Below are 20475 nucleotides of genomic sequence, written 5' to 3' on the forward strand. Positions count from 1 at the left end.
GAGTCTAATCTTCGCAGCTTCCCAACAACGGTCCTTCAAGCCTCCGACCTGTTGTTTCGTCCACGATGACAGGATATGTGTGGGATACTGGGGCAAAGTGACGTTCCCCAGCGCATCTGAGAGTGGATACATCAACGATGCGACTGTATCGGCCGAGGCAGCGTACCTTCGCAACCAAAGCGAGTGCCGCGGAAGGCTCAGCACGCAACTTCTCCTTAGCATCGTTGCGCATCTACACGTTCCAAATTTGTCAAGGATGACGTCGCCCAAAACTGTCGCAACTTACATGTGATTAGTCTGGCTAGCTTTATTGAACAACATATATCCTGATTGGCACCAGCATTGTTGAAGGGTTCAAGTAGGCCGTTCGTGTTCACCAAGTCTCAACTCACCAAAGCCATTCGTCATGACCATCAAATCGTTCTTCCTACTTGGAGAGGACCCATCTACTGCACAAGAGATAGAAGTGGATTTCACTCATGATATTGACACGCTCAAAGAAGATGTCGGACAGTACTTTGGTGTTGCGGTTCCCGCCGGTAGGTTCCCTCTTGTACATGCACCCTGCGGCTAGCTAACTCCGCTAGGCATTGCGTTTCAGTCTGGGGAGACACAATTAGAAGATCTTGCCGACGTCGAAGAAGCAAAGTCGCCTATTGCTCTCTCCATAGACGGCCACCCGGTGAGAGAGGCACCTGGACCCAAGGGCCTGCCCATCGCCGGTTCCTACTTCGAAGTCTATCCTGACCACCTCGGAAACCACCAGAGATTGTTCGAACAGCATGGCCCTGTCTTCCAAACTACCGACATGGGCCGCAAGACGTACTACACAAACTCGCCAGAAATCGCAACCATCTGCTTCAATGAAGGAGACTACTGGGCAAAGATCATTAACAAGGATCATCCTCTGTACCAGATCAAAGAGCCCATGGCCGGTGTTTTCCTCTCTGACTCCAACACAGAAGCATGGACTATGGTGCACAAGTTCCTGGCTCCTGCGCTTAGCCCGAAGGCCGTAAAACACTACACTCCTCAGATGCAAGAGACTGCAGAGAAATCCTTCAAGGTGTTTGACGAGCTCGACGAGAAGGAAGAAGCATGGAACGTGTATCAATACATGTTCAAGATGGGGTCAACTGCTATCGGCAAGCTGGCACTAGGAATCGATCTCCACCACTTTGATAGCGTAGATGCACCTCTTCACGAGTTAGTCGTCAAAGTTGGCGTCAACCTGGAGCTAAACAAGAAGATCTCGACCCGTGGAGACTGGTATAGTCACTTGCCCTTTGGTGAGCCAAAGCAGCTCAAGGACACCAAAACCAGACTTGGACAGCTCATCGGTGAAGCTATGGCGAACGCGAAGAAGGAAGACGCAGAAGACCTCCCTATCGCCGAAGCAGCTCTAAAGGCCGACTGTATCGCAGATTATCTGACTCGTGCGGTCGACCCAGATGGTAACAAATTACCGGAGAAGTACGCAATGCCAGCCACTCTAGTCGCTGTTGGTGCTGGTTTCGTGACCACCGCTTCTTTGCTTTCTTGGCTTATCTTTGGTCTGGTCCAATATCCCGGCAATCAAGAACGCCTGTTGCAGGAGCTGATCGACTTTGGTGTTCATGACAAAACGACATGGACCCCAGACCTTGCGAATGCCTTGCCGTTCTTGGACATGTATATCAAGGAGACGCAAAGACTACACAACCCCAGTTATCAACCCGGCCGCACAGCGCTGAGCGACACCATCCTACCAGGAGGCTACAAGATCCCAAAGGATTCAGTAATGATTGTTGCCATTCATCACATTCACAACAACCCTGCCGTGTGGGATGATCCGCATAAATTTAACCCTGACCGTTGGTCATCAAAAGCTGCCAAAAACCGACCAAAGGGATCATACGTACCATTCGCCGCGGGCCCAAGAATGTGTATAGGTTTCAACTTTGCGCTCGCTGAGGTCCGAGTCGTGCTGAGTGAGCTCATCTATCGCTATGAGTTCTCGAAAGCATCGGAGGAGGAGGTCGAGTACGATCCTAGCTTCCAGCTGATCAGACCGATGAATCTGTTTGTAAGAGCAAAGAGACGAACAACATGGCCGGAAAAGAAAGAAGACAAGAAAGTGGAGGCTTAGTTTATCTATACACCTTCAATGTACAGGCGATGCTGAACGTCCAAAGATCCTGTTCAATCCTGTGCTGCAGATGAGTGATTGGCAATTTAAAGAAGTCGTGTTCAAGCGTTGCTTCCTGGATAGGTTCAGACATGCCCACAAAAGACGATATATTAAGAGCTTGAAACGCTGATCAACAACACGATTGGCGCCAAACCAGTACAACCCAATCAGTGTTACCTTGCAGAATGTCAACTCGTGTCGAGTCAGAAGACTGAAACTTTAACCACGTCTCGACTTTCGACAACCATAATAAGCTTTACGGCTTTTCTCCACATTGACCCACGTGGACCAAACATAATGCGAACGAATGGCTGACAGCTCCTTACTTCGGGCAGGAGCCAACGGCCGATAACGAAGTTATGGAAGGAAGTGCCGGCGGAAATAATGGTCGGACAGTGAACACGAAATCTTGATACGTTACTTGGCGTATCAAGGTTGAGAAGGAGCAAGAGTGTCTACGAGGTAATGATACGGGATTACGGCATCATGGACTTGTAAACCGCGTGCTTGCTAATCAGGACGCACGTGAGCTAATATACAGCCATGCCTCCTGATCTACAGATATATATGAATTGGAACTTCTCAACCAATGAACCACCAGACGAGTGTCGCAATGATTTGATGATTTCCTGGTCTTGGCATTGATGAGCAATAAAGTTCGACCAGGTTTGCTGCTTGATCCTGACGATCCTCCGTAAAGCCGACCCTGATCGACAGCTCGGCTACAGCAGACTGCCATGCACAAAACCACTTGGCTTTTGTTCGTATGTACATCGCGTCTGGACTCGTACGAAAACGACCCTTCAATTACATTACGACATGATCGTCGCATCGATCGCCTACCACCTGCATGTTCCCACGGCGTTCACTTACGCACGAAAAACCCTGTTTCGAGTCCTGCTTCCGAAGAGCACGATGCACCCGGCATTTGCAGCGGCTTGCCGAAATTCGAGGTGGTGAGAGCATCTCTAGTTCCAAGACCAACCACCCCAACGAGGTATCCTTAAGCAGCTCCCTCGTTCGACATGATGATCTCTAGTCCAGCGTCGGTAGAAAGGGGCACCGCATCGAGGACAGAAGCACACGGGGCTTCGACCACTGCGTTCGCGTTGGTGACGTCTGAGATTGCTGATCGAAGAAAACCTCCTGCCATCACATCCGTGGTCGTAGCATCTAAGTACGGGTCTTACAATCTGTGCATTTGGACTTGTGCCAGCAGGAGGAGAAGGCTCTGCGGAGTAAGAGATTGTATGCGTTCTGTCATGTAGCCCTGGTCTTGGAGTTTGAGCGATCTCTGATCCCGTGCCTGACCAGACATCGGTGAAGGTTGAGTGAATTGGAACGTCTTGAGGGAATGTCGAAAATCCTGGATCGCTATGATGGCTTGGTCGACGACTGAAGTTTCCTGCTTGCGTATATACATTGGCGTCAAAAGTCCATAGACTAGCAGATGGCTGACTGACGTAGTGGCTCGAGCTGACTGGATTGTACAAAGTTTCTTCCGATCGAACTTCTGGCGGGAGAGGAGCGAAGCTGTTATTGTCTCGTCGTAGCTCGTGATTAGGAAGGTTCCAGATCTCCATTTGATATGTTGTTGCCATTGGAGGGGTGCTGGCAGGAGCTCTAGGTTGCGAGTAGAGTGACGATTCAGTCCACATGCCCCTTGCTGCAAGCTCCGGTTGAGAGTTGTGCGTTGGATATGGTCTCTCCGGGGACGATGGGCATGGCCTCACACTGGCCGTGGAAAAGAACATGTTATCATGTATGGTTGAGGAATCATTTTCGGTCGTCTCCATGGTGAGGCTCAGAAAAGTACGAAAGCCACGCCAATATCGTTCTTGGGCCAGAGAGTTGATACATGGGTCCGGAGACCTTGCTAGACAAAATCCTGGGAAGAAAGAATCAAGTATGTTCCCCGGGCGTACGGTCGGACGGCGGAGACGGCAAAGTTACCGCCTTACAACTTTACTTGATCCTCATTGTCTTTGCATCCCTCAAACGTCAAGTGGAGGCGAGGCTGGAAGAGTCTTGTGCTTCCTTCCGTCGTGTACGAGCTGTGAAAATCCTCCTAATTCGGCGTCCAAGTGTCGAAGATCCAATGGGGAAAGGCCACACTGACTTAATTGACTTGTTCGATTGGCACAGTCCATGCTCCTCCTGCATGTTCACTCAAGGGTCTGATGTCTGAGAGGTCTGATTGGATCATACCAATAACTGGTATCGGCACCGGCTTGAGTCAAAGCTACCACCTCGGAGGCTACTCCTGCCCAATTACTGTCCGACATTCGGTTGAAGGGTCCTGGTCAAAGTGTTCACGGCCGTTGCAACTTTTGCAAGGCATGTCCAGCTCTGCTTGTCCCAAAAGATCGACCGACATCCCTGGTTGCTCGTTGCTTTGTACTAGGTGCATATGACGATCAGCGGCCAACGACCAAAGCCAAGAGCCACCAGCAATCCGTCCCGGACATCCTCGGGTCCAGGAAAGAGCGAGAGATAATGATGAACCACTTCGAGCTTAGACGGAAACAGGTCCGCAAAAGACTGGAGCCGTTGAGCGACACCTGTCTTGCAAAACTCTAAGTTCAACCCACACAAACGCAGATTCCACGTTTGACCTCATGTTTCGCCCGATTTGCCGACTGCTCTTCACTCAAAGCTCGGTTTTAGTAGCTTCCTGCAGAGGGAGTCGAAGATGTGCAAGGTTGGGTTCTGTTGGGGTACGAACAAACCAGCGCTTGCCGAGCCGTTGGAGCCAAAATTTGACCCACCGCCAACCTTGAATTGCGCATGAATTGCTGAAGCAGAATGGACCCTTCGTCGCTAAGATCATCCTTGTCTTGACTCATGAGACACTCTGCGCTCGTATTTATCTCCAGACTGATCCTGTGCCTTGTGAGATCTCTCCGTTTTTGACACGATGCTCGAGTTCTTGTTGGACTGGTCTCGGCAATTCTCCATGACGATCTCCGGATCTCTTTGTCCTGACGTTCGGTGGTCGAGTGCTTCCTGCTCAAAGGAGAGAGTGAGACAGCTCGATGTATCGATGTGTGTGGCTTGAAAGAGAGATCCTCTATCGAGTGTTCGATGCTACCATCAAGAAAACGCTATTTGTTTGATTCCAGAGGCTGTCTACACGTGCGACGTCGAGAGTGTGTACAACTGGACTTATCGACAGGGATGCCAAGTATGGCGATCGCGACTTCCGATAGTATCACACGCAGAAGCCAATTCGACGATTGTGGGGCCTCGCAAGCACATGGTGCGAAGCTCACGTAAGCCAGCGCATGGTTGGACTGTCCCAAGACGCCCTGACACATGTAGACGTCTGTGAGCGGTGGAACAAAGTATACTCTCAAGCAGAAACTCGAGATTGTAGACTATGAATGTGTATGTATTAGCTCGGTAAACTTCTTGCATGTTTGTTAGGCAGGGGGCAGATTGGAGTGTACCGTTTGTAGGCTCACAAGTTTAGAAATCACCGCGTTGTTTGAGCTTCATATACCAGTCTCTCAACATCCAAGCATCAAACTCGGTAAGATGATGCGCACTATCTGGGTACATCAAGAAGTTGATTTGACCCACCGGACGCTCTTCGTAGAAATCTACATAGGAATTAGCTGGAGCTATCGCAATTCGATGGCGGTGTCGTGACTCACCCCTTAGACCTTGTGCGTGGCCCAATTCGTGCAACAGTATCCATTCGTTTCGCAAGTTGTCAAAGAAGTGTTCCTGATCAAATCTGTGGAATAGCGGACCTGCAGATTGTCCCTTGGTCACCGCGCCATTTATTGGTTGATCGAGAATTTGTTCAAGCCGGAAATTTGTGTCATAACCACCGGTCTTGCCTTCGGAACATCTGCTGACGTCGTAATCCTCTGGGGAATAACCAAATAGATTGCAGTCGATACCACAAGTAAGTAGACCGTCTGAAGGGTCGACGATCGTGTGGATGGTCAGACCAGTTGTGTCTCCTTGCACCAGAGCTTTGTCCTTCACGGCATAATCCATGACGTTTACGTCGACTGTGGTAAGAGGAAAGCCCTCAAAGCCTACAAGAACGTCAATCCACTGTTGCCATGAGCTCTGGAGGGCGGTGACAATTTCCGAACGCTGCTCGAACGTGATAGGCTCATCTGTGGGCCATGAAACGCAGTAATTGAGGATGCCGTTGTTCTTTACTAGCGCACCGAGCATCGTTAAGTCGCGACCAGTGGACCTTTCCAAAAGGGACCTTTTCCAAACCTAGACTGAGGTATTAGTACACTGGAAAACATGCACACGTTTGCCAAACTCACCCAATCGAGTGCAGCCACCATGTTAGGGGGGGGATTCCATGTAGTAGCCTTGGGATCCTCGTGAAAAGGCACTCCTTCAGCACGGCGTATGAGATCCCGGAAGGATATCGAATAAGCAGGGTTTGGATATGCTAGAGCTCCCGCAACAGAGGCGACCAGTGTAAGAAGGGAGGAAACTTTCATGTTGAACAAGTCTTTCCGTCTGTGATGGTAGACTTGTGCCGTGCGGAGAGTGTAAAGCAAAAAGTAGTTGCTATGGTACCATAGGCCGGTCGAAGACTCACACGTCTGACTCAGTCATGCTTAGTTGCGTCAAAGTCTTCTTTATCATTGTCATTCTTCGGTGTTTGAGCATATATGCTCAGCAGTCTCAACCCATACGGCAGTGTCGAGTCCATGTCACGATGTTACTATGAATCTGGTCACGATGCTGTCGTGCTTCATTGTGATGCCAGGTCAGAGCTGATCTGCAGGAGTCTGGTGTGGCGTAGTGATGCGCCAGCCATAGGCAACGATACGAGCTGATAGACCTGTTGCACTGCAAGCGCGTGTTGCGGAAAAGACATGCGACCACGTTTCAAATCCAAAGCTGCCACGAGCCGTGATCTCGACGAAGAGGTGTTCAGGGCGAGACCAGTAATAATGTAGACGACTTCACGGGAGCTGGCGCGAAAGTTCGCGTCACTAAACCATGCGCATAAAGCTGTTTGCTCCAAGAGCAAACGTTTCTCGGCCCCGGACTTTCCGTGGAGAATCCGCCATCTCCAGAAAGTGACCCTGTACATAAACTCACCCAGACCCGCATGATGATGTAGGACACATCCATCATCACAGACAATTCTTATCACAATGGCTAGAGCAAATCAGATAGATGATACCATTCCTCTACCAGGGGTCAAACGGACGCTGTTCGAGTTTCAGTCCTTTGACCATGCGACCATTCCCTTTAAAGATGAAGAGATACCCGTCATCATTATTGGAAGCAGTATGGTGGGCATGTTCATGGGTCTACTGGTCGGATATCATGGGTAAGCTCTTCTCGAAATGGGTTTCCAAGCTTGTCTCATCATGTATTTCAGCATCCGCTCAATATCCTTTGATCGTCATCCTTCTACAGCTATTCACCCACGAGCAGCTCTGTTTCTTCTTCGAACGGTCGAGGTGCTACGCCAACTTGGTCTGGATGAATTGTTTGTTGCAGAAAGCGGGAAGAACTTCGACCTTGACGCTGGAATGCTCGTAGTGGAGAAATTGTACCAGGGAGAGGTTATTGCCGCTCACCAGGAAAGCGACCCTCTCGAGGTCGCTCGACTGGCGCCTTGTAAGCGTCTCTGGCTCACACAGGATATGTTCGAAACGCTCCTCCGTCAGAATGCTGCTAGATTTGGCGCGGAGCAGAGATTCAGCCGGGTGGTGGTTCACTACGAGGAGCTGAGCGACGGTGTCTTGGTCCTTGTACAAGATGTCGAGAATGGCGAGCTCAAGAAATACAAGACGAAGTACTTAGTCGCTGCGGACGGAAACAGAAGTGCGGCCAGGACCAAAGAGGGCATCGAGTGGTCTGGTCCTGGTCGTCTTGCTAACAGCATCTCGATCAACTTCAAAGCGGACCTGGCGCCCTATCTAGGCACTAGAGCAGTACACAGCGTCACTTATGTCGTGAGCTCGGAATTCACCGGTGGCTTCCGGCTTGATGCCGGGGGTAAAGGCGGATTCTTGATTGTCTCCAAGGCTAAGGGCAGAGAGACTGGCTTCAAAGCCGACTCAGTATCTGCTGTAGAGGCTCGCGACTTCTTTGAAGTCTGTTCTGGGATCGATGCTGATGACTGCGGCTTTGAAGTCGATTTTATTTCCTATTGGACTGTAGCTGCTTACAATGCGGATGAGTATGTAAGCAAAGGAGGAAGAGTGTTCATCATGGGAGATGCTGCACACGTCATGCCACCGAGTGGTAAGTGCATCTCGACCACAAGCTCGAACTTGACCACTAATGCGGAATGCAGGGGGCATGGGCGGTAATACAGGCGTTGCGGTTAGTATTGCTAGATTTTGCCATCTTGTACTAGACTGACCTGCTGTTACAGGATGCCTACAATTTGGCCTAAAGGCTGGCTTACGTTCTGAACGGGAAGGTGTCCACCAGTCTACTCGATACTTATAACCAAGAGCGACAGCCCGGCGGTAGATTTGCAATGCAACAAGCCTTTTCTCGACTCGTGAATAGGGCCTTTCGTGATGCAGGCCTGGAATGCGAGAAGGAATTGCCAGATCTTGTTTGCGAGCTCGGACATCGCTACACCAAGGGCGCCATACATTCTGACGAAGTTGATGGCATGGACCAGACGTATGAGGACCCACACCAGCCTCTTGTGCTCCCAGGTGGCCGACTACCTCACATCTGGCTGGTTGGCGAAGACGGCAAGAGACGGTCGAGCTTGGATCTTGTGAAATTCAATTTGGTGTTACTCACTACAGAATCTGCATCGCCGTGGTTGGAAGCAGCTGAGAAGCAAGACATACCGATTGACGGGTATGTTATCAACTCGTCGTCGCATCCTTACCGCGAGTGCGAAAGAACGGCGAGAGACAGCTGGAATCTGCAAGAAGGAGAAGTATTGCTTGTTCGACCGGATGGTATTGTTGCATGGTGAACATCGGGCATAGACAAAGCACACGGCGAAGAACTGCATCGAGTATTGAGTGCGCTTCTGAAGCACTGAGCTGGAGCAAGATTTGGTCAAAACCGTGTGTGCGCGCGAGTCGATGGGCTAGGGAACGGCAGTAGATAGATGTTTGATCATCGAACCGGCGCCGACGGCGCTCGTAATCAAAAGAATTTCTGCGAGCTGTGATAAAGAGTGACGAGGCAGGTGTGTTGATGTGGTCAGGTTGTTGCAGGTACAAGGTAGGAAGGCGCAGTCGCCAAGGTGGACCGGATAGGAAGGTCTTGACGCGCCTCGGCAAAGATGTGTGGGGACGGAAGCTCAGCCAACGGCGGATGTGGTCCAAGCAAGCGGCTTGGACGTCACGAGAAGCGGCGGGCCTCGATGTGCGATCTAAAGAGGCAGGCAGGCCAGTCGGTCGACCTTGTCCAGTCGCTCCTTCCTGAATACAGTCTCCTAAAGAAAGATCGAGTCCGAGCAGTGCAAGAGAAACTTCAGCTGCTCCAGCTGCAAGTAGCCGCCACCAAATCCACGCGGCGCGTCACGACACGAATTCCCGACGTCTACGACTCGCGTGCCACTCGCGCCTACAATGAGAGTGCTATGGTTGGCCGCCGTCGGCCTGCTGTCCTCGGCGACAGCATACAAGACGGACCAATACCGCTCTGAGTTCCCCGATTCCCTCTCGTCATCAGCGCCCTTCTCCATCTACGGCGACCGGCCAGACGATTGCCCGCCGTGCTTCAACTGCAATCTAGACCAGTTCCAGTGCCACCAGTATGCCAACTGCACAAAGTCAAGCGGCAAATGCGCTTGTCCCTCAGGCTTCGGTGGTGAGGACTGCTCGCAACCGCTGTGCGGCTCTCTTGCCGACGGAAACAACAGACTGCCACGCCAGGGCCACGATTGCGAGTGTAAAGAAGGCTGGGAGGGCATCAACTGCAATGTGTGCAAGACAAACGACGCCTGTAACGCCATGATGCCCGAGGGCGAGGGCGGTGTTTGCTATCGCGAGGGTCTGGTGGTCAACGAAAACTACCAGATTTGCGACATCACCAACCGCAAGATTCTGGACCAGCTCAAGGAGAAGAAGCCGCAGGCTACCTTCTCCTGCAACGCCGACCGCAAAGAGTGCAACTTCCAATGTACGTGCTCTCGTCCCATCTTCACGCTTCCATTCGCTGACCACAACTAGTCTGGGTCGACCAGAAGGAGTCCTTCTACTGCGCCCTCGACACGTGCACCTGGTCGTCCAAAGCCACCCCCAACCGTAATTCGACTGCATACCACTGCGAGAACATCAAGTGCCGCTGCATTCCCGGCCGCATGCTGTGTGGCGAGGCAGATTCGATCGATATCGGTGACTTTTTGGAAGAAGATATCAAGGGTCCTGCTAGTTTCTCCTCCGTCTCGACTGAGGGTGGCAGTTCTTCAGACGGCAGCAAGTTCTCGGAGCCCGCCATGAACGACCTCATTTCGAACGTTTTCGGAGACGATAGCATCACCCTCAAGTGCCACTCTGGAGAGTGTCTCTACGTCACAGACGTCCCTGGCTATGAAAGACCCGTCAAGAGGATCAATACACCGCTCATCGCCGGCGTCATCGCCGGTTGTGCTCTGTTCGTCGTCGCTGTCATTTTGCTCGTCTGGTTCCTGTCTCGCAACAAGGCAAAGTATGGTCCCATCCATCTTTCTGACGACGAGGAGGACTTGAACGCCGCCCTCCTGGCCGACCACAAGCCCGCTAGCCTTTATTTCGAAAATATCTCGTACGCTCTCAAAGGCAAGCAGATTCTCACAGACATCCAGGGTGCCGTCCATCCTGGTCAGCTCATGGCCATCATGGGAGCTTCTGGTGCTGGCAAGACCACCTTCCTGGATATCCTTGCAAGAAAGAATAAGCGTGGTACTGTTATCGGCAACTTTTTAATCAATGGTGAAAAGGTCTCGGACAACGACTTCAGGAGTGTCATCGGCTTTGTCGATCAAGACGATACTATGCTGCCTACACTGACTGTCCACGAGACTATTCTTGACAGCGCAATGCTTCGTCTCCCTAAGGAGATGAGCTACGCTTCCAAGTTGCAAAAGGCCGAGGACGTCGAAAGACAACTCGGCATCTACCATATTCGCGACCAACTCATCGGCTCGGAAGAAGGCAACGGTCGTGGTATCTCTGGCGGTGAGAAGCGAAGAGTCGGTATTGCCTGTGAGCTTGTCACCAGTCCCAGCATCCTCTTCCTCGACGAGCCAACCAGCGGTCTCGACGCCTTCAACGCATTCAACGTCGTGGAATGTCTTGTACACCTTGTCAAGACTTACAACAGAACCGTCGTCTTTACCATCCACCAACCTCGCTCCAACATCGTTGCACTCTTCGACCAACTAGTCTTGCTCGCTAAAGGCAGGACCGTCTACTCTGGTCCTTTCGGAAATTGCCAGGCCTACTTCGACAACATTGGATACTCTTGCCCTCCTGGTTTCAACATCGCAGATTACCTCGTTGATCTGACTATGCACGCTAGCACTGTTCATCCTCAGATCCCAGAAGACAGCTCCATTTTCCGTCAAGATATTGGTCGCAGCACTCGTGCAAGCAGTGCGATTGCCGTCAAGTCTGTCCCCAGTGTTTCAAACTTCAGTATCGAGCAAGGAGGTTCTGTAACATCAGAGTCTCCACTCAGGCCCAAGAATAGTCGCACCGCCTCAATCAAGCAGCAGCAAGACAGAGCACTCTTTACGAGAAAGCAGTCGTCTCGAGAGCCTCCTGCTACTGCAAGCACCATTCGTTCCGACGCATCTTCTCTGGAGAACAGCTTCGACAACACCCAACAGTGGTTGAAGATGAGAGGAGTACAGCAAGCACATGACGATCCCAATGGTCTTCCTCCCAATGCCGAGGGTCCCTCAAGCACAGATCTTGATAACCTTGTACAAGCGTTCGCCGACTCTGATGTCGCTGCTTCCCTCAGAGATGATATTCACAACGCTGTCTCCGAAGCAGCACACTCCAACGGTCACGCCAACGGCGCAGCTAATGGCAACTCTGCTCAGCCCACTGTCAAGGGTTATCGCAAGACTGGCATTCTTGGCCAGTTTGCCATCCTGTCTAAACGCACCTGGCGCAATCTGTACAGAAATCCGCTGTTGATGTTGACTCACTACGCTATTGCTATCCTGCTCGCTGTCTTCCTAGGATTCCTATTCTATGGCTTGACCGATGATCTCAAGGGTTTCCAGAACCGTCTTGGTTTCTTCTTCTTCCTGCTTGCCCTGTTCGCCTTCAGCACCCTCACCTCCCTGACAGTCTTCGCTCCAGAACGTCTTTTGTTCGTAAGAGAGCGTGCCAAGGGATACTATTCTCCCTTGGCTTATTACGCTTCCAAGGTTGTTTTCGACATTGTTCCCCTCAGACTTATTCCTCCTGTCATCATGGCCGTCATTGTATATCCCATGACCGGCCTTCTTCCGACCGCCGCCGAGTTCTGGAAGTTCATGTTGTTCGTTGTCCTCTTCAACCTCGCTGCCGCCACAGTGTGCTTGTGCATTGGCATTGTTATCAAAAACCAGGGGGTTGCAAACCTTGTTGGTGTCCTTGTCATGTTGTTCAGCTTGCTCTTTGGCGGCTTCCTACTCAATCACGAGACCATCCCCAAGGGTCTTCGTTGGTTGCAATCTGTAAGTTTCGGGCTTCGACATGTTCTCCGTAGCACCACTGACCCAAAACTCACAGATTTCCATCTTCCATTACGGATTTGAAGGACTGATTGTCAACGAGGTCCGATACCTCTCTCTTATTGATCACAAATACGGTCTTGACATCGAGGTCCCTGGCTCGGCCATTCTTAGCTCTTTCGGCTTCGACGTCCTGGCGCTCTGGAATGATGCCGTTGGCCTTGCCGTGTTCTGCGGTGTATTCTTAGTGTTAGGATATGTGGCTATGCATTTCTTGCTTGTCGAGAGAAGATAGTGTAATGTCTAAGCGTCTATGATAGACTTGATCTGGTGGAATAGACTTCTTCTGACTGTTATTTCTTTTGTTTCTCATTCATTGTTGATAAATATCTCTCTATCTAGATGTTGTGTTCTCTTCGACTTTCAGGGCAGGTCTTCGTGCCTGCTTCCACTTTGTGGGCTGTGGAGGATGATGTGTGCGACTTTACGGTCAAAGAAAGCTGATCAAAGCTTGCCACCAAGGCGGAGATGCAGCAGCAAATGTGACTCGAATGACCGAGACCAGATTGTTCCCTTGGCACTTTCCTCTTTCTGTGTTCATCGCCCCTTCTTTCTATCGATAGTTGACGAGTTAGGACGCAACATGACGTTGCGCTGTGCACTACCGCGGGCTCGGGTTGTTAGTGCTGCACTCAGTAGCGCTTGACAGCACATGCATTCAGCTTGCAATATAAGACCTTCTTGGGCATCAAGCGTCGGTCACTCATCATCATCATTCCTTCTCCAAAACAAAATAAATATACATGAATTTCCCTCTCCAGTCTGGTCGGTTTCTTCCAGCCATTGAACACTCGGAGACTTCCCTCCTTCTCACTTTCGACTCCTCAACTTTCACACTCCACCATAACTCACTGCACACTCTGTGACTACGAATTGTCTAAGACTCAGAGGTCTCATAAGTCTCGGCTTCTGTACGAACGCTGGCGTCAAGTTCACTGCGTTCCATGCATGTGATCTGTCACAAGTCAAACCCGATTCCGATAAGCCTTCACCATTGTCTGCGCGCAAGGCAAGCAGCAGCGCTCGCTCTTTGCGTTCTTTACTTGGCAACACCAGTCACCAGTATTCACTTCTCGGTGGCGTAAGCCATACTATGCTTTGCTTTGAACATCCGGCTATATCACCCACATCTCTCTTCCTCAAATCGGATTTCCTACCCAATCTACCACCGACGATCTTCCGGATCTCCAACATCATCGATACACCAATCTGCGCATTGTGTTGTACCACCTGGGCCATACCATCTACAAGACCGATCAGCGACAACTTATCGAGCCATCCTATCCTCATCCGAACAGTCATCTCACCAAACACGAAGTCAAGATGCCAGGCTCTCACGACCTTAGTGTAGAGAATCTCCGCATTCACGAGCACATTGTGGGATCTGAAAAATACAACAAGCGTATTTTCAAGTCAGTGACAACAGTTCCCACCGCTCGTCATGGTGCGAGGCCACCAGCTAAGCCAGACACCGTGGCTCGGTCTCATGCTCCTGCCAAGGCAGCCTCGAAGACCGCCTCGCGACACCAAGAAGTCACCCACGCATCGAGACATGAGAACGAGGTCCTGGTCGTCACAGTCATTGAGGAAGACGATGAAGATGTCTTGCCTCCTTGTGCACCTTCGGTCGGTCACGTCTCCAGCAGGCACGGCTCAAAGAAGTTGCCGTCTGTAAAGCCTCCAGCATCTCACGTCTCACATCACTCCCATCACAGCCGTCACCAAATGCATGACGTCTATCATATTCCTGAAGCTATTCCTCCTCCACCAGGTTTCTCAAGGATGCCAGATATGCCCGTCATGGAGCCAATGTCCGAGATGGCCGAATTAAAGGACATGGGAAACAACGAATTGGCTTTGGTCCACATGCCGCCCCCATCACCCCCAAGATCTGTCGCTTCCGTTGCCTCCAGACAGTTGGCTCAAAGATACCCTATCTCTCACCACATTAAGGCTAGTCACCACAGTAAGACGAGCGGCAAGTCAAAGGCCGTCGACAGTGGTCTTGGAGTTTCGACGGATCCAGAGATGCTCGATGTCCTTGTGGAGGAAGTACACGAGGTTACAAGACGCAGGTTCTCCGTCAAGATGCCAGGAGACAAGATCAAGCAATGGGGATTCGAACACTGAAGGTTATTGAGGCAAAGGACAAATATCAGGACATGAGAAAGCATAGACCATATGCAAGGAGGGAACCCGTTTGGGCGCGCGATCTGAGAGGGCGGACAGACTGATTCTGCTTTTCGAATGATCTCTCTCTGACTTTCACGTTGAGCGATCTACACTTTTTGCTCTAGCTGATTTTGATGACACGACAAAGAACATAGCAAAGACGAATGGAAAGTTATTTTGCATCTCCAATAGGCTCAATCTCTCTCGTGGGACATCGTAAAGCCTGATACAAGGCTTTCTGATCACATTTGCAAGATTCCACAGAGCTCCCTGAAGTGTCCGTTTGATGTTCTGAGTTCGCTCGGTGCTCCAATAGCAGAGACGCGCCCGCCATCCATGATGATGACCATATCTGACTCGATAATCGTCGCTGCCTAATGAATAATTAGTTCTCGATCACAAGCCTTGGTGCTTGATCTAGACTCACCCTATGTGCAATCGAAATAACAGTGCGATCCGCAAACTCGGTATGCAGAACCTCACGGATAAGACTGTCAGTATTAGAGTCAAGGCTGCTGGTAGCTTCGTCAAGGACCACTAGTCTACTCTTTCGCAAAAGAGCTCTGGCTAAACACAGTAATTGTGCTTGGCCCTGACTGAGTGTTTGTTGATCAATTTCTGCATCTAATCCACCACGTTCATTGACGAGATCTAAAAGACGAACTTTGGTTAATGCAGAGTTTAGATCTGTGTCGCTGAACTGGCTTTCGGGATCCAAGTTCTGTCTTGTTGTGCCAGGTAAGAGGAAAGGTTGCTGTGGAATGGCGATTATACTGCGACGAACGAGGTCTGGATCGACTGTCTTGAGATCGATTCCATCTACGCTGATGCTACCGTGACGGAGCGGGAGGAGACGGAAGAGTGCAAGCATTAAACTTGACTTTCCACTGCCTGTGCGACCGCAGATCGCCACCTTTGTACCGGGTGGGATTGTAAAGTTGATGTCGTCGAGATCGTAAGAACCATGTTCGTCCGTATACTTTGCATAGGCTCCTGAGAATACGACCTTTCCATGGGTCGCGATATCTGTAGAAGTCATGGTGTTATCAAGCAAACTCTCTTGCTCCGTGTCTGCGGCGAAAGAGCGGACACGTGAGATAGCGCCCAATGATGTCTCAAGAGTTGTCCACTCGGTGACGAGACGAGTGAGCGATTGACTGAATCCAAGTACGTTGGTCAAAGCCACACCAAGTAAGCCTGCTGAAGTCGTGCCTCGTTGAGAAGCTGCCAGAGCGACAACGATGACTGCAAGAGCCGCCACAATGAGATCCAAGACCAACTTCAACCACCTCTGAATGCAAGACAGCAAATAGTATGGAGACTGGGCGACATCAAGCAGTTTGAGGTGTGCCTCTTTAGCATCTTCCTCCCATCCGAAAGCACGAATCGTGACCACGCCATCGAGTGTCTCAAGGAAGTGGGAATAAATCGGACTTCGAGCCTCGATTTCAATCAGCCGCAGTTGACGCGACGTATGGAGATATACTTTTTGTATCAAGAATATCGCAATTATGACGAACGGTATCGTGATACCCATGTAACTTGCTCCGGTCGAGATCATTGCCAAAGAAGCTATTGTCTCGCAAAATGTATTTCCAGTCGCGATGAGTGAGGTAGGCAACGCTCCAACCACCAAGTACATGTCCTGGGCGAATCTGTTCAGGATAGCGCCACCGTCGGTCTGATAGAATACCGATGAAGCAGCTCCTGCGACTGTCGCCAAAAGAGTGCGGTGCATGTTGATTGCAGAATCAGGTATCATCTTCAAAAAGACGACCCACATGTTGGAATTGCTGAAGCAAGTTTGAGCCAGAGCGAGCAGAGCATAAATCGAGAGATACATGCTCGGATTCGAGCCTTCGTCCGCTGTCCACCACTTCAACAGGATTTGAGAAAACCTCGAGCTGAAAGCGGCGCCGACAGAACAGACTACGAACATGGCCAGATATCTCTTCTGAAAGTTGCCGAAGTAGAACTTGTAGATCGACCAGTCTCCGGTCCTTCTCGCCAGATCTGCTTTGTCTTCCGCGGATGTGCCTTTGGGTGCTTTGGTTTTTGGCTTTGACACAAGGTCTGCGCCCGCGTGGTCGATACGAGGTTCTTCTGGCAGGCCGTACAACTCGGTCTCAGGTAGTTGGCTTGGGCTCCCATGATATGCGACACGGCCATCTTGTGAGAGCGTCAAGACGTGGTCAGCAGCGGCTGTGGCTTTTTTTGAATGAGTGACCAAGATGACCGTGGTCCCTAGCTCTCGGAGTAAGCCACGCCGACCAAGTAGACGGCTGTTGATGGCTTCCTCGGTATTCGCATCGAGCGCACTGAACACATCGTCAAGAAGTATGGTGTCTCTCCGTGCGTACACAGCTCGAGCAAGTGCAAGTCTGGCCCTTTGCCCTCCAGATAGTGAAAAACCTTTGCTGCCGAGTCGGGTGTCATCTCCGTCTGGCATACCTGCGATATCCTTGGCAAGATCACAAGCATAGACCACCAGATTGTACCAGGAATCGATGTTCGGGAATTTTGGGCCAGCAATGAACTCCTTGATGGTCGTGTTTGTCATCCAAGGTATCTGACCGCAGTAAGATGTACTTTTTGATGAGACAGACATCTGGCCTTTGAGGAGATGGGTTTCGCCGAGGAGGGTCTTCAACAGAGTTGTCTTGCCAGATCCAGTTGGACCTGTGATGACGGTCAGAGATCCTGATTTTGCCTCGAAGGTAATATCCCTCAGGATTGCTGGCCCTTCAGTCGACAATGCCACATCCACATTAGCACATGTAACAGTATTTTCCCGTACACCTGGCGGCTGAAGTGGTGTCATCTCTATGCCTGTGTCACAAACGTCATTGTTCGAGGCGCTTGACAAGGATCGAGGGTCGTAAATGGGGAGCTCGAAATATTTTTGCAATCGTTCGAAGCATCCCAGCGCTTGGGCCCACAATGGCATAATTGTGAGCAGTTTTGCAGTCGGAGTGGTGACCAGGTTCAGGAGAGCCATCGAGGTAAAGGCTTGCGATATGTCCAGCCCAGCTGAGCCGTCAATGCGTGCTTTGATGGCGTAGACTACAAATGTCAACACAGGTGACCATATGGATGGTACCACGGCAATTGCGTTCAGCCCAATGATGAATCGAGATAGCAAAGCGAGCATCTTCAACTCGCTCAGTCTCATCGAATGAAGTAATGCCGAAGCTTGATTCATCAGGCCTGACATTTTGACCGACTGAATGGAGCTAAGCACCGCAGCCGTAGTGTTGACCCGCTTTTGAGTCGCGGTATTCCAGTCTCTTCGTCTTGATCCAATACGCTTGGACACCCAGCCCTGTGCCTGAGTAGAGGCGACTGTGAGGATTATGGGAACGACGCATACCGCGCCGACTTGTCGGGACAAAAGCCCGATACCGACCGCAACTTCAATCAACCTAGCCCAGGACTCATTGAGTTCTCCAAGAACTCTTATGATGATATCAACATCTATCAGGTATGTGTTAGAGCAGTATCACAGTGAATTCACGTATCGAGACTGACCACTAGATATCAAAGTCAGTGCAGCACCATCCCTGCTAGCACCATCAGAGATAACGAGAATTCGACTGTAAATCATCGATATCAGAGCACCTCTCAGTTTGGTCATGATCCGGGATATCTGCTGTTGGTAAAGTGCAGTGGATACCTACAAATCAAGTTAGACATAAGCCCAGTTGGAATAAGTACACCTCACTCACAGCTATGCCAACGTAAATGATGAAAGTCGCAGCGATGACTCCATAACCAGTATTTCTGTCGCTAGCGTCCCTTTGCTGACCGAGATAGTCGATCGCGCGAGTAAACAGAAAGGTTTGACCATACGTAAATCCAACCAAAGCTAGTCTAGTCGGAATCATGGCCGCGATACTGGTCCACAAACAGCGTAGACAAGCTCTGGGCAGGCTCCAGATTGAAGAAGGAGCAGATGACGAGTTGCTGTTCTTTTGAGACCTGTGACACTCTTTCTCGAAGATGCGCTCCAGTTCATGGCCGATTTTCCGAGACTCTAGATCCGGGTCGATAGCATACAACTGATTCTGACTGAACAGAGTTCGCATACCATTCAGGAACAGTGGATTAAGCCACCATAATATACTCCTGCTCACAACTCCAGCGGTGGCCTCTGGAGGTAGAGTCCTGTATTGAGAATATAGCCAAGGTCTCTTGTTCCGGCACTCAATCGTCAACAACATTAGTCTCAGAGCGATTGACACGGACAACAGGCTTGGGATGACTCGGTCGGCATAACTCGTGAATAGCGTGCGTACTTGAGCCGCATCAAACAAACAAGAGAACAGTAGGTAAACGCTCAATAGTGAAGATGGCCGGAGTGATCGCACATGCGACCGTGATGAGAGGTCGGCCACGGCCAGAGATACAACGAGTCCAAGACATACGGCAGGTAGTGTCGCCGAGGTTTTTGAAGCGGCCCGAGTCGCCCAGAGTACCAACAGGCATATCTGCGTAGCCACAAGAAGAGATGCAATGATCTAGTATGATGGTCAATTGACTCTCGTAAAATTTCTTAGAAGGTGCGACAACTCACGAGCTTCAATATTCGGATGTAAGACGCGTTAAACTTCGGCGCCGCTCGATGTAATTTGAATAAGCTCACGGGTAAACAGCACAAAAATATGACGGAAGGAGCGATTGACAAAATTGTTTGTTCAAACAGTAAGGTGAAATCGAAGCTGCCATCGCAGCTAGCAGGACCAAATGAGTGGGAGCTGCAACTCGCAGTAGCATCAGACAACCAGGCCGAGTTCGACATCACTGGAACTGCCTAAATCGTGACTGATGTGCTTACTTGTCTGAGTGTTTATGGCATTGATGTACTCTAGTAGGCACTCAACCCCTTGATCGCTTCTAGCCGGCAACGGCAGGTGACTGATAAGAACACTCTTGCCGCATTACCCGGAATTCAAGCCCGATCTCACTATTGAGACGAAAGATGGAAGGCCGCTGAGTGGACGCGCAAGTGTTGGTATACGGTCGCTGCATGATAGCAGGGGTGCCTCAATAATCTCGTTTGGGTGAGCGATTTTACGCCACGCAAGCCTCCCCTGCGGCTTCGCGACCGAGGGGTTTGCGGCCGCAACTTCTCGCCCGTGAACGGGCAACACTCGAGACTTCCAGTTCAGCATGCTTGGAGCTGTGTTGCAAGTGGAGGTCTCGGGAATAAGATGATACCAGTGAACAACAGTGGGAGCAAGAAGGCCGCTCATGGTATGACAAAGCGCGGCGTGCGTCAGTATGACAGTGCATCGCGCTGCATATTTATGGACGATTACACAAAATTGTGCACATTCGACCTCACACCGACCGGTCTGTTTAATTGCAGCATCATTCTGCCATGGTTTTTGAAACACTCTCAAGCTTGTATCATAGCCTTAACGAAGATACTGTTATACTC

The 20475-nt window shown here is 50.6% G+C and overlaps 7 protein-coding genes across 7 annotated transcripts; 4 read left to right on the top strand and 3 right to left on the bottom strand.

The window, feature by feature from the left end:
- Positions 1 to 406: 406 nt before the first annotated feature.
- AUEXF2481DRAFT_2788 (uncharacterized protein) lies at positions 407 to 2128 on the top strand (the record flags this gene model as incomplete). Its single annotated transcript, XM_013490703.1, has 2 exons — positions 407 to 539; positions 588 to 2128. The coding sequence occupies 2 exons, from the start codon at positions 407 to 409 to the stop codon at positions 2126 to 2128; spliced, it is 1674 nt and encodes a 557-aa protein (XP_013346157.1).
- A 1010-nt stretch (positions 2129 to 3138) lies between these two features.
- AUEXF2481DRAFT_27221 (uncharacterized protein) lies at positions 3139 to 3966 on the bottom strand (the record flags this gene model as incomplete). Its single annotated transcript, XM_013490807.1, has 1 exon — positions 3139 to 3966. One exon carries the CDS (start codon positions 3964 to 3966, stop codon positions 3139 to 3141), a length of 828 nt encoding a protein of 275 aa, XP_013346261.1.
- A 1672-nt stretch (positions 3967 to 5638) lies between these two features.
- Positions 5639 to 6648, bottom strand: AUEXF2481DRAFT_2789 (uncharacterized protein; the record flags this gene model as incomplete). The annotated part of the gene is made up of 3 exons (XM_013490704.1): positions 5639 to 5772; positions 5827 to 6412; positions 6466 to 6648. The coding sequence occupies 3 exons, from the start codon at positions 6646 to 6648 to the stop codon at positions 5639 to 5641; spliced, it is 903 nt and encodes a 300-aa protein (XP_013346158.1).
- Positions 6649 to 7314: 666 nt separating this feature from the next.
- Positions 7315 to 9116, top strand: AUEXF2481DRAFT_27223 (uncharacterized protein; the record flags this gene model as incomplete). Its single annotated transcript, XM_013490808.1, has 4 exons — positions 7315 to 7493; positions 7545 to 8416; positions 8469 to 8497; positions 8598 to 9116. The coding sequence occupies 4 exons, from the start codon at positions 7315 to 7317 to the stop codon at positions 9114 to 9116; spliced, it is 1599 nt and encodes a 532-aa protein (XP_013346262.1).
- Positions 9117 to 9720: 604 nt separating this feature from the next.
- Positions 9721 to 13098, top strand: AUEXF2481DRAFT_2791 (uncharacterized protein; the record flags this gene model as incomplete). The annotated part of the gene is made up of 3 exons (XM_013490705.1): positions 9721 to 10273; positions 10324 to 12806; positions 12862 to 13098. The coding sequence occupies 3 exons, from the start codon at positions 9721 to 9723 to the stop codon at positions 13096 to 13098; spliced, it is 3273 nt and encodes a 1090-aa protein (XP_013346159.1).
- Positions 13099 to 14186: 1088 nt separating this feature from the next.
- Positions 14187 to 14993, top strand: AUEXF2481DRAFT_27225 (uncharacterized protein; the record flags this gene model as incomplete). The annotated part of the gene is made up of 1 exon (XM_013490809.1): positions 14187 to 14993. The coding sequence occupies one exon, from the start codon at positions 14187 to 14189 to the stop codon at positions 14991 to 14993; it is 807 nt and encodes a 268-aa protein (XP_013346263.1).
- Positions 14994 to 15277: 284 nt separating this feature from the next.
- On the bottom strand, positions 15278 to 19833 carry AUEXF2481DRAFT_63168 (uncharacterized protein; the record flags this gene model as incomplete). The annotated part of the gene is made up of 5 exons (XM_013490959.1): positions 15278 to 15405; positions 15459 to 18509; positions 18564 to 18708; positions 18761 to 19552; positions 19609 to 19833. 5 exons carry the CDS (start codon positions 19831 to 19833, stop codon positions 15278 to 15280), a joined length of 4341 nt encoding a protein of 1446 aa, XP_013346413.1.
- Positions 19834 to 20475: the final 642 nt, after the last annotated feature.

This window comes from Aureobasidium subglaciale (assembly GCF_000721755.1).
Source record: "Aureobasidium subglaciale EXF-2481 unplaced genomic scaffold scaffold_4, whole genome shotgun sequence".
NCBI classification, from domain to species: domain Eukaryota; kingdom Fungi; phylum Ascomycota; class Dothideomycetes; order Dothideales; family Saccotheciaceae; genus Aureobasidium; species Aureobasidium subglaciale.